Here is a 12378-nt window from a genome sequence, read left to right as displayed (position 1 = left end):
TCTTCAGCCACTCTCTCAGCTGATGAAGTGAATTATGAATATGAGGAGTGTTTCTCATCGGACTCAGATGCAGTCCCAGTTTGCCCACAGCTATCCAGGAGCAAAGATAGCACAAGTGAAAGTTGGGAAGTTCAAAAACATAATAGAAAGTCAACGAAAAAGGCAAGTCTATTACCCAAACATCTAGATCGCACATATATCAGTGTAGGTCACCGGTCAGTCATCAAATGCTGCCACTTCATTGATTTTGTAGTGTTTTTTCACAGGATTGATTAACCGTTGTTGGGGCAGAACGATTTTCTGGTTGAAAGCAAAGTTATGTAGTTGTTGAGCAATTATCAGAGACTCAATTTAAAATGCTGTGTCTGAGGTACAGAGCTAAGGTTTGGGTTACTATTAGGTGCATGTTTGTGCTGAAATGATTAAATGACTCATTGATAAGTCAAGAAACAGACAAAAAATAGTTGTGTACTTTTACAAGCAGAAATACAGATTCTTGGCTGGTATCAACCACACAAATGTGAAGAGTTGTTTGCTTTTTTTCCTTTCTTTTTCTGTAAATTTAATTCGTTTTTTAGCTGATGCTCAGGCTTAGTAAGCACTTTTAAGACATCGCTTCGGGCTGTCGTAACTTGTGATTAGAATTACTAATTAAACTGTAAATTAATGATACAGTGATTCATTCTAAATTATGTAATAGATCAGTCTAGTGCAAATAGGGCTCTGCAGCAAAAGTGTGTGTGTGTATAGTTTGTTGCAGCTTTCCAGCCATGGGAAAGTCATGGAAAATTACAAAATGGAGCAAAACAATGGGTTTCTAACATGTAACTTTATGATCAAGTTACTAAATGAACTGTAATAGGTGTTCCAGGCACCACAGATTCATTTTTGTTCTCGGACCAACTGGCAGCTGAAATTACAGGTAAAGGTAAAGAGTAAATTATATAGGATCTCATAAGGGCACTGAAAACATTGTTTCATTTGATAATCGCTTCCAGAGGTCACACAGCTGAATCAATACTTAATTAAGACTTTTAATTCAGTATAACTTGAGGTTTTCTTCCCTGGTCTCATTGTCAAGCTCTTACTCGATCAAATGAGACACAAAAAGATGCATATCGTTTCTAGGCTTATTATGTTATTATATAAAAACAGTGGGAAAACATCTTGATCCCCTTAAGGACTAGTATAAAATGTTATGTTCACATTGCAAGCCTGGTTTGTTTTTAACAGCTGAAGCATAAAATGACGAGTTTTTCTTTTCTTGGGTGGAAATCTTTCTACAAAATAGAAGAAGTTAAAGCACTCCCTGCAGAAAACCATGCTAGAATTACCGAGGTAAGAATGGTGACACTCTAAATGACTACAGTTTCTTTGACACAGTTCTACCTGTGTGCTTTCATGCTAATGATATTAACCTGTTTCATACAGGATGATGCCCTACAAATCTTTCATCGCTGCCCCTTCTGACTGCCAGTCTTTTTTGGCAAGGCTCACTGAAGCCTTCAAGGATGTTGCTGATGACGAGAAGCCTCTGATAGCCAAGGTGGGCCTCACAGAGGATGTGGAATTAGTGGACTGTGCTTTTGGTAAAGTCCCTAAAGGTAGTCCCCTGTCCTACCAGTGCCCTGTGCCATCAAGTCAGGATTACAAGACGCATGACGACGCTCCCCCTCGACCGCTGCTTCCCCTGTCTTATCACTCACTGGAGCCAACGTCGGCTCTTCCTACCCTCAGTTCCCAGGAGCAGGAACATGTGAACGTCATGCAGATCACCTGGGAGGCAGCACGCGCTCTGGAGCACTCAACACGTAGACGCAAGGAGTTAGTAGAGGAGCTGCGTAAGCTGCGCTTGACCAGCCGCTTCAGGGAGATCTGCAAACTTAAACCAGGACGTAGCCACGCGGAGCACCTGGTGTTCAAGATACAGAAAGGATGCCCGAGGTACAAGATGGTACAGATAGAGGAGGAAATGAAGGCCGAAGCACTTCGGGAATACTGTCGGCAGTTGTGTGTCAACTGGTCCCCCTGCGGAATGGTTGTCCATCCGGATGCTCCATGGCTGGGAGCACAGCCTGACGGGTTGGTGTACGACCCCAAAGAGATGCCCAGTTTCGGGCTGGTGCATGTCAAATGCATCCGGTTCCGGAGCTTCATCGACTGCGGGTTCCTGGTCTTCCAGGACGGAGTCTTGCAACTGAAGAAGGGCCACTCATACTATTGGCACATCCAAGGAGAGATGATGGTGGCGGGGACGTCGTGGTGTGATCTGTTGGTGTTCTCCAGAGAAGACATGCTGGTTCAGCGCATCTACAGAGACGAGGTTATCATCAACGTCATGAATAAGAAGTTGGCTGATTTCTTCTTCTATTACTACCTGCCAAGTCTGTTTTAAACTGATGTCACATCGTCACGCTGCTGTCATGCACCACATGCTGGTTGTAGACGACAATTTGATCTTTTCTGACCACTAATGTTCTACTGGCATTATAAATATGTAATATCTTTTTAGTTTCATTCAGTCTAAGAGGAAGTTTGTTTTTGGTTATGTGTTCTGTAAGATTTCTCTCATTCAAAATTAATACATTTTTCATTTTTTGTATGTTCTTTTACTTTGAAATGCCTGTTGAGACAGCCAGATCCCATGTGCAATTCAAAATTGAATTTGTTTGTATACGCCATGTTTACCCGTCTTACTACTCTCCAAAGGTGCCCTGTTCTAGGGCTGCACCTACTGTAAAGATTATTTTGTTATTATTGATATTTGATCATTGACTTGATTATTCAATTAATCATTTAGTCTACGAAATGTCAGAAAATAGCGAAACATGTCTACCTCAATGTCCCTGAGCCCAAGCTCACATTGATTGTCTGAAGGTTTTCAGTTTACTTTCATGCAAGTCTAAGAAAACCAGCAATTTTATACCTTTGAAAAGCTGGAACATCGTAATATTTGGCGTTTTTCACCCAAAATGACGTAAATGATTGACCGATTACCGAAATTGTTGCTGTTAATTGATTAATCAACTAAATGTCTCAGTGTTCTTTCTCATGTTGGTTGGGTAATGTTCAATCAAGTTTTCAATCAGTGTGTGAGTATAAGAAGTTGTGTTGGCACAAATGTGAAATTTCAATTGACCACCAAAGCAGAAGAAGTGCTAAATCCTGTGATAATGTTACTGTAGTTCGGAAACAGAAGGTTTGAACGTCCAAAAATAAACGCTCTTATATCTAACCTCATTAAGTCTGTCAGTAGTCTTAAATACTCTAGTAGTCTTTAGTCTTTTGTTCTGTTTGGGTTCCTGTAGACCCCGAGCCATACATTAATACATTTTACAAGAATCACTTATGAACTTGATTTTGAACTGAAGTCATGTTTCAGAAGTCCTCTACAGAAAATGAAGCAGTACTTCTGTTTGGAGTCTCGGAGAGCCTAAATCGGTGTGTCGACACATAAATCTATGTGTGTTGCAAGTTCCCACACAGTTGCATGTAACAGTCCTCTCTCTCTCTCTCTCTCTCTCTCTCTCTCTCTCTCTCTCTCTCTCTCACACACACACACACACACACACACACACACACACACACACAGTTGTCTATGTGGCGTCTGAGGATGTAGAACAATTCACATTTACATGTCTTAATGGGTTATTAGCAAACAAAAGGAATATAGCATATATTTTTGGGCCAAAACTTTAAGTAACCATCAATTAGACTGTTTTCTTGATCAATAATTTTGTCCGTAAAATTGTGAAAAATGCCTGTTATAAATGTTCACAGTCCAAGGTGATGCTTTCAAATTGCTTGTTTCATTTGAATTGTTCAAACCCCAAACGTATTCAGTTTACAATCATATATCGCAAAGAAAAACATCAAATCCTCACATCTGAGGAGCTGGAACCAATCAATCGATTATCAGTGTAGTTGCAGATTTTCCTGTCAATAAACAATTTGATGAATTGACTAATTGTTGCAGCTCTAATATATTTGTTCATGCACATACAACATATAAAACATGAACTATTTCCTCATATGGTGTAATAATAATAATAATAATAATAATAATAATATGGTCACTTCCTGACTTTGTCACCTTCATCAAAACATATTTGAAGGAAAACAATTGGATGATTTTGCGATTCTTCTTACTATGTTGGTCTGTGACTCCCCAAACAACGAGCAGGTAAAGTCGAAGACATCACACCACGAAGGTCCATGTGGAGATGTTTTGTTTTCCGTCCTGTAGAGGGCGCTGCGGTCCCTCTCCACGTGAGACTGAGCGGGGTCTCGTTGGTTAATATCAGGTGACGTAGAGTGGAGCAATGTGTCTTTTTTGCAGCTGGATAGAAAAAATACAACACTTATTATTAGAAACGCTCTGTCATGTTTCACACTTAGCCCGCGTGTGTGACAACAATCGTTAGTCAGCAGGACACACACACACACACACACAGCTCGTCACATTGTGTCCTCTTGGGATAGTTTGCAGCTTAACCGGATGCAGTTGTTTTGAAACTAGCAGCTCTCTGCTCTCTCTCTCTCTCTCTCTCACACACACACACACACACACACACACTCGGTTCTCGTCTTGTCGAGCTCGTGTCCTCGCTTTTTTCTGTGATAATGGCCGTTAATAAAACCTACATTAGTATCGGCTATGCCTCGTTCGGTGTGCTCATGGGCTTTTCTGCTTTCCTGGTGTGGAACATCGCGTTCAAACAGCCGTGGACTGCAGCCATGGGAGGACTGTCAGGTAGAGTCAACACTGTGTCTGTCTGCAACTGTTGTCTTTTCCCGTTTTTTATTCAGCCTGTGTTCTAGTAAACCACAGCTGTCCTGGCATGTACATGTTTTTGTTCCAGCCTTCAGATAAACACCAGTGACCCCCTCCTCAGGCTGAATGTGCTCCAGTTACTAAACCTGCTGACAGAGATCACACTTCAGACTGTTGTTGAAGGGCAGACACGTCAACTGTGTCATACCATCAAGTCAAATTATTCTTTTATTAACATCCTGCAGCAGATCTTTCATTCTCACACGGTTTCAGCCACTTTTGACCTAAAATGACCAAATGCCACTTTAGGAATGATGGGGAAATAGCAGCCATAGGTGCTGATTATAACATTGAAGATAAAAAAAAACAAACATATTCTGAAGTGCAGAAATATTAAAACATGGGCCAAACATTACAAAGTTAGCGGTATATGGCCTCAGTTTTTCCTTGGTTTTAAAATGTTATGACAACTTAAGGACCATATCAGTGTTTTATTCCACATATAAATCACCTATACTTAATTCATTTTGAGTCTCTGCAAGTTGATTTTTGAAACTATTGTTTGCTTGGAAGACACAAAAACACAAGTGTTTGGTTGTAATGTTGATTGATTAAGTGTTAAGTGTTGCTGCAATAAAATGACAACAGTATGATCCTGTGAATTTGGAGTCAGTGATTTTACACTGTGAGTGATTTTACACTGGATTGCTCATGACACGGTTCACAGGTTTGCTTTTATAAATGACAGAATGACTATAAGCAACAATTATGCAATTGGTTATATGTTAAGTGTTGTTTCCATGGATCCGACCTTTGAGCCACTGCTGAGGTTTGCGAGTCGATATCTATAACCTCTGCACAGGATGGACTGTGATCAGTTTTAGTGGTTGTTAAACTGTAATACATGTTCCTAAAGATCAAACTGGGACTGACTGGGACTCAGTGAGAGCTGTTGCTGGTTGCTGAGAAGTCGGGTTTGCTCTTACATGTGTCACGGTTAGGATTCACAACACTGTGGCTGTAAGAAAAAAGAAAAGGGGAACACGAAGAAAGAAGTGTGATTCATTGACTCAGCAATTGGAAACATGCTCTGTCACACCACCATAAGTTCATGACCATCCAAACTCCGGTCCAACAGCTGTTACATATGATCAGCTGTGTGTGTGTTGTCTTTAAAGCCCATGGTTACTGCCACTGGTTTCCATTCATTTTAGAAATGTATGATTTAAAACTTTCTTGGATCAAGTGATTCATCAGCAGAGAGTGTTTTTTAAAGCTTTTCCTTGTTGGTGCATTCAAGGAAACTACGACATCAAGGGTTTGAAAGTTGCTAACCATCTTTTCTTAACATTCACATTATTGTTTTCACGACATCCATGTCTGCTTATTATTTGGCTTTAGGGTTTGTAATAAGATAATAGAGTCGCTTTTGAATGCAGTATTTTGAGTATTCAGAGCTCTCAGGTGCTTATTGCAACTGCATTACGACACTAACATGGATCTACCAAAGAGAGAAAAGAGAAAACACCACCAGCTTTCTAAAAACTCCAGAAAGCTAACTTGTCGTGTTTGTCCCTCAGGTGTGCTGGCACTTTGGGCCCTGATCACTCACATCATGTACCTGCAGGACTACTGGAGGACCTGGCTGAAGGGCCTCAAGTTCTTCTTCTTCATCGGGGTTTTCTTCTCTCTGTTGGCAGTCGTGGCTTTCATCGCTTTCCTGTCTATTGCCATCAACACCAAGGAGTGTAAGTTCGCCTTCATCGCTTTCCTGTTTCACATAACTTACATACAAAAGATCTTTATGTTACAGTTGATGTTAACTGCTGTATTTCACCACGTGTTGAAATTGTTTTTCAGCAGAGCATGCAATACTGTAAATAATCACAATAAACTAAAATACTAAAAGATACGGGACAAGTTCAACTAAAAAGAGCCTGGATGACCTGATAAGTCAGATGACTGGTTGGAGAGTCCTGGTGGAGTTTGGTGTCCCCACTCCGCCTCAACCTGCCTCGTTTGGGTCTCCTTCATGTGCAGATTTCCTTCAATTCCCAGAATGCCCTTTGACAACCCTGAGGAAAATTGGTGGAGCAAGTTTCTCCAGTCAAGAAGATATCATTTGTTTCACACAAAATGCAGAGTGCAGTTCGTTTTCATTCCTCAAGACTACTATTAATGGAAATATAACTGTCTAGGTCGTATTATCAAACTGCTAAAAGTGATATTTTGGACATAAGTGAATGATAAAAGTAAAAACCTTTGACTTTTACATCTACTCACAAACCTAAGAATAAAAGCTCTTTATCTAATTTCTTACATGACAAAAATGCTCTTAAGATGTGTCTTTCATTGGTTAAGAGTAAATCCTTGACGGCTGCGGTACAGAAACAGATTTGATCACACACCTTCTGAGACATGTCCTGGAGTGATTGTACAAAATATCATTGGTCATGGTGAATAATAATGATATATATTATTCAGAAATAGGGTTGTGTTAGCCTTATATTTGCATTTGATTTGAATACTTGCTTTAAAGCTGGTATTCTTTCCATTCATTTTCACTGTCTGCACTTGTCAGTGTGGTACTAAATTCTCCGTACAATATGATTTCTTTGTTGTACCTTGTGTAAAAGCTGCAGTTTCTCTCCTTCTTTCTCCAGTTAGATTTTTTCCCTAAGTATACACGATAAATATATTAGATTGTTGTTCATTTCACATGTTAATTTCTACTGGAGATATTAAGGATATCATGCAAATACATCCTTATCTCCTGCTCAGAGCATACACGTTATCAGTCATGTGATCACTTGACAGTTGCTCTCAAAGGGGACTCACTCTGCAGTAAGGAGGAGTCCGTCGCTTGTTAAATGCGTCATATTGGTGACTTTCAGGTCTCTCGCTCTCTCACACACACACACACACACACACACACACACACACACAAGTTTGATCTTTAAAGCATTCGTAATTGTAATTCTTATGAATATGAAAAATAATAATGAATGAATCTAATCTGTGTCTGTGCCTCCCACAGCCCTGACTGACCCTCGGAGTCTCTACCTGTCCTGTGTGTGGAGCTTCATGAGCCTCAAGTGGTCCTTCCTGCTCGCCTTGAGCGCTCACCGCTACCGCAAAGAGTTTGCCGATATCAGCATCCTCAGTGACTTCTAAGGGCACTTAAACATCCTGCAGTTACCACACAGACTTTGGAGTCCACTCACTGCGCTGGCTTCTTAGCCTAAAAGTGATGGAGGACATTTTAAGAGGAATCCGAGGAGAAGCTGAAACACTTTGTTTTGTGGATGAGCACCCTGATCCTGGTTCCTCATTCGCCTTCTTGACCAGCGTCTGCCCCAAACCTCCTCTCCTTTTTTTTTATCATGTGTGCAGGGTTTGTTGTTGACTCGGCCACTTTACAGACAAATCCAGCCCTATTTTATATGATCCTCTGGTGTGACATTTTCACTTCCTTAGCCTCCAGTTTAGTCATGCATCTGCACAAATATGATCATTTTTAACCATGACTCAGCGAAGGGAACTGCTGCATAGCAACACACTGGTAGCAACACACTGGTGGTAATGATCAGTTGCAGTTTCATACTGTGGCCACCAGAGGGCGTCAGCCCTCCAACAATTAACCACCACGTACAGTATGTGTGCTTGACATCCCAACTTACATCTTACATGTTACATTTAATTTTATTCTGGTGCAATGAATGATGAAGACATTTTTTTCCATCAGTGGTCAAGAGATGAAATCTGCATATCACAAGACATCAATCCTGTGGTGAATGCAACGCTTTAAAGTTGATGTACATCCGAGCACCGCTCTAACAGAGTGTGTCAGGGTCTTGCAGAGGGCCTTTCACGTGCAGTTCCAAATAAGCACCACATGTCCTGGTTCATTATATTTCTGAACTATGACGGGGCATTTTTAATATAAAGAATGATTTTTTTGTATTATTTTTATCAGTGTGACAAAAAAGAAAAACACTTGAACAAAATAAGTGTGAAAATGGCGGCCTCAGTTATGGCTTTAATTCACGGCAGTAGTGCTACCACTAATGTGCATGCATGTTGCTTTATGTTATATTGTCCTCACCTGAACCATTTATGACATTTATATTGTTGCTTAATGAGATTATTTTGCTGTTTATCTCTGCATATCACCGCGTCAGAAATGAAGGATGGCGTCGTGCATCCACATGTATCACTTGACTGAATGTAGTGAGTGTGTGTGTGTGTGTGTGTGTGTGTGTGTGTGTGTGTGTGTGTGTGTGTGTGTTTTAAGAGTGTTTCTGAAAGTCACGTTAATAAAATGTGTGTTTTGTTTTTGACATCCCCTGTGCTTTGGTGTGTTTTTGGAATGAAATCTGAAAATAAAAAGGTTCCTCTTTTTTTAAGAAGGAATGTGTTTTTTTTTTACAGTTTCTGTTCCTCTGAAGCGTTTAATTCCTTTGTACTTTGCTAACAGAACAAAACAAAAACAATTTATTATTTTCTTCATAAGACTTGTGACTTCCATGCAACATGAGAGAGTGTCACAGTTGCAGATTGAAGGTGCTGCACATTCTTCTTCCTCTTAAGCCCGGGTCAGGCGGGTCAGTGTTGGGCATTAGAGTGGGATTTGCACCGTGAGAGGAATGAACCACTCTTCCCACCCAGCCGAGCCACAATTGGGAAGAGAATTTTTTTTTTTTAAAAACACCCCACAGCACTGCACACTGCAATCGCAACAGTAAACGCAGGTCAATAACCTGCACTTTGAAGTTCAGGCAATTATTCCACCCATCCACATTTTTATTTTGTCCCTCAAAGGGAAGGTTGAGGGGGTGGGCGCAGAGGATTTTTGGTGTATAATTTTTGTTAAAGCAGCCGCCTGATAGAAAGACTTTGAAGTTGATTTGAAAAATATGTGAGTGAATTATTACGGCGCTATCAGTGTTTGGTGCATTATAACTCATTAAGTCATTCAGTTACTGGACTAATATCTGGTGGAAAAAATGTGTCTCCTGAATGCATCCTGCAGCTGTTGAGGAAAAGCTCCTACTATGTGAAGTATAAAAGGAAAGTGAATCTGGCACAGTGTTTCATTATTTACAAGAAGTATCAGTAACTTTGATCCTCAAAAAGCCACTATCATTATTTCACTCTCTTTGTTGCTTTCCTGCATCCTTCCTCTGTGTTTTAAGGACATTTTTGGTGGTACTTATATCTTAATTGCATTACACTGGTTTGTTTGTAAGCCCCCAGAGTCTCATTGCATCAAGGTAATTGCGATGTTGTGGTTAAATCACCATGGCAACATTTTTTATCTGGCCGTTATAAACTTCGACATTAAGAAACTGAAAAACAATCCGGCTCACTTTCCACTGAGCAAGCTGGGGGCTTTGGAACCAAATGCGTCCTATTAAGTTTATACACCAGCCTGTAAAACCAGTGTGTGTGTGTGTGTGTGTGTGTGTGTGTGTGTGTGTGCGGTATGTAAAGAGAGGGAGGGGTCTCGTTTTATTCAATTATGGGACTCCTTTCTACCCAAATCAAGGAAGGAAGTTGTCTCAAGTGTTGACTGGCAGTCTGGCAGTGCGGTGAGACTGGAAACAATAGTTTATACGTTGAAATAACACATGTATCCTAAACATCCTGTACAATTAGATACTGAAGAACAACAACAAGCAAAATCAAAATCTGTAACAAACAACCTGCAGGGGAAAGTATTCCTTTGCATTGCACATATGCACACTTTTCAGCAGAGGATGTCAGAATTCAAGTATCTCAGGGCAACACAAACTATATCTTTTTGAGCATCCACGTGTCTGAGTCAGACATGCTGATGACACATTAAAGTCAGCAGTTACAGCAGATTTCTCTTTTCAGATTTCTCAGGGTTACATATTTATCACGTCTGTCAGCCAGTGGTAGAAAGAAACTCAATACATTTATTCAAGTATGTGCGAGTACAATTTAAGGTACTTGGGTATTTCTATTTTATGCTACTTTATACTTCTACTCCACTACACATCAGAGGGGAATACTGCTTTTCAGTTTCATATTTTACATTCAGAACAAAACATGTTGTCTGTTTTCAAGATATGATGTACTGTTGAAGATTAAACTGCCCACCAGTGTATGACGCAGTTAAAATGAGCTCCGTCTTGCAACATTAAAGTACTGCTCACATATTAATGCATTAATAATCCAATAATATATTATTACAACTACTATTACAACTTTTACTTTTGATGATTTCAGTACATTTCTGTTGTAAATACTTCTGTGCTTTTGCAGACTTTTATACTGATGTAAAAGTATGGCTACTTTAACTTTGGTCAGTAATTTGAATACTTCCTCCACACAGCTGTCACTGTTCTCTGTGTTGGTTTAACATCAGTTTATCAAAGGCAAAGGTGGAAGAAGTATTGATATCTTTTACTACTTGTACAAGTAGCAATATCACACTTTAGAAATCTTCATTACAAGGGAAAGTCCTGCAGTCATAATTGTACTTTAGCGGATGTACAAGCAACAAAATATACTAAAAGTATCAAAAGGAAAAGTGCTTGTTAGGCGACGAATGGATTATTATTACTGTTGCACAAGCAGCATTTAATTTGAACTACTTTGTGTACTGTTTCTTAGTTTAATTTATAACAGAGCATCTTATTCTTTAGGTTGTAAAGAGTGTGTTCTGTATGTAAAATGTTGATCTTCAAAGTAACCAGTAACTATCTGTCTAACAGTAGCTGAGTAAAAAGTTGCATATCTGAGGTGTAGTGGGTGTAGAGATGCAAAGTAGCACGAAATAGAAATACTAGTACAAGTAAAGTACAAGTACCTCAAAACTGTGTACTAGAGTAAAAGTACTTAGTTACTTCCCTCCAGTAATGAAAGGAGAAGAGGGATTCACAGCTTTGACTTGTGTCTGTGATGCGTGCTGACTAACAGCTCCATTGTGAAATATGAACTTTGGTATTAATAATATCAAAAAAATGAAGCATTTGATCTAAAAAAAGAAGCATCAGGAGGAGAAAAAAAGAAGCTAAATGAAAAGCAAACATCTTGAATTGGTCGAGAACCAGATGGCCTCTTTGACATTAAGAAGCCGCTTTGGCATTTTAAGAAGGCAGTCCCAGAATGATTTCCGAGGAACTTCCGCAAAGCGTGGTACAAAGCCCACAGATATTTAAGCAATATCCATAGCAATTTACTGTTTTATTTACAAACTGAAACATATGTTTCTAGACCTTTGCAGCCCCCCACCCCTCCCGTCTCTCCTTATTACCACACTGATTTACTGCTGCAGGATTTCTCCCACACTATCTGCCCCCCCCCACCCCCCATCTCTGTGTCTGTCTATCTTCATCATCTCCTCCCATCACCCGTCAGTCAGTCAAGCTCTCCCTCCAGACCTGCCTGCTACGTCGATGCCCTACCTTTACACTCAGCTATTGTTTTTTTCCCCCTCCTCTGACTCTTGTATTTCTGTGTGCGATGCTGTCTGTGCCTCTGGGACCACTGCGAGCTCGCATCTGAAACATTTTAGAGAAACACATATTTGCTGTTTTAGAGCACAAAGGGATATGCCATGGCAGAGGCTGTTT

General features: G+C 40.1%; 1 protein-coding gene across 1 annotated transcript; it reads left to right on the top strand.

Annotated features, from left to right (window-relative positions):
• Positions 1-4623: 4623 nt before the first annotated feature.
• LOC139283200 (heme transporter hrg1-A-like) lies at positions 4624-9157 on the top strand. Its single transcript, XM_070903173.1, has 3 exons — positions 4624-4753; positions 6355-6522; positions 7812-9157. The coding sequence occupies exons 1-3, from the start codon at positions 4624-4626 to the stop codon at positions 7946-7948; spliced, it is 435 nt and encodes a 144-aa protein (XP_070759274.1). The 3' UTR covers positions 7949-9157.
• The last annotated feature ends 3221 nt before the right edge of the window (positions 9158-12378 follow it).

The sequence above is a fragment of the Enoplosus armatus genome, chromosome 3, assembly GCF_043641665.1.
Source record: "Enoplosus armatus isolate fEnoArm2 chromosome 3, fEnoArm2.hap1, whole genome shotgun sequence".
Lineage (NCBI taxonomy): Eukaryota > Metazoa > Chordata > Actinopteri > Centrarchiformes > Enoplosidae > Enoplosus > Enoplosus armatus.
The sequence above is the reverse complement of the archived record's forward strand: the minus strand, read 5'-3'. Positions and strand labels throughout refer to the sequence as shown.

Excerpts from the sequence above, each read along its gene's own strand:
- LOC139283200 (XM_070903173.1), top strand. The coding sequence starts at position 4,624 with ATGGCCGTTAATAAAACCTACATTAGTATCGGCTATGCCTCGTTCGGT. Across the intron at positions 4,754-6,354 it reads AGCCATGGGAGGACTGTCAG|GTGTGCTGGCACTTTGGGCC; the intron begins GTAGAGTCAACA and ends TTTGTCCCTCAG. Across the intron at positions 6,523-7,811 it reads TGCCATCAACACCAAGGAGT|CCCTGACTGACCCTCGGAGT; the intron begins GTAAGTTCGCCT and ends TGCCTCCCACAG.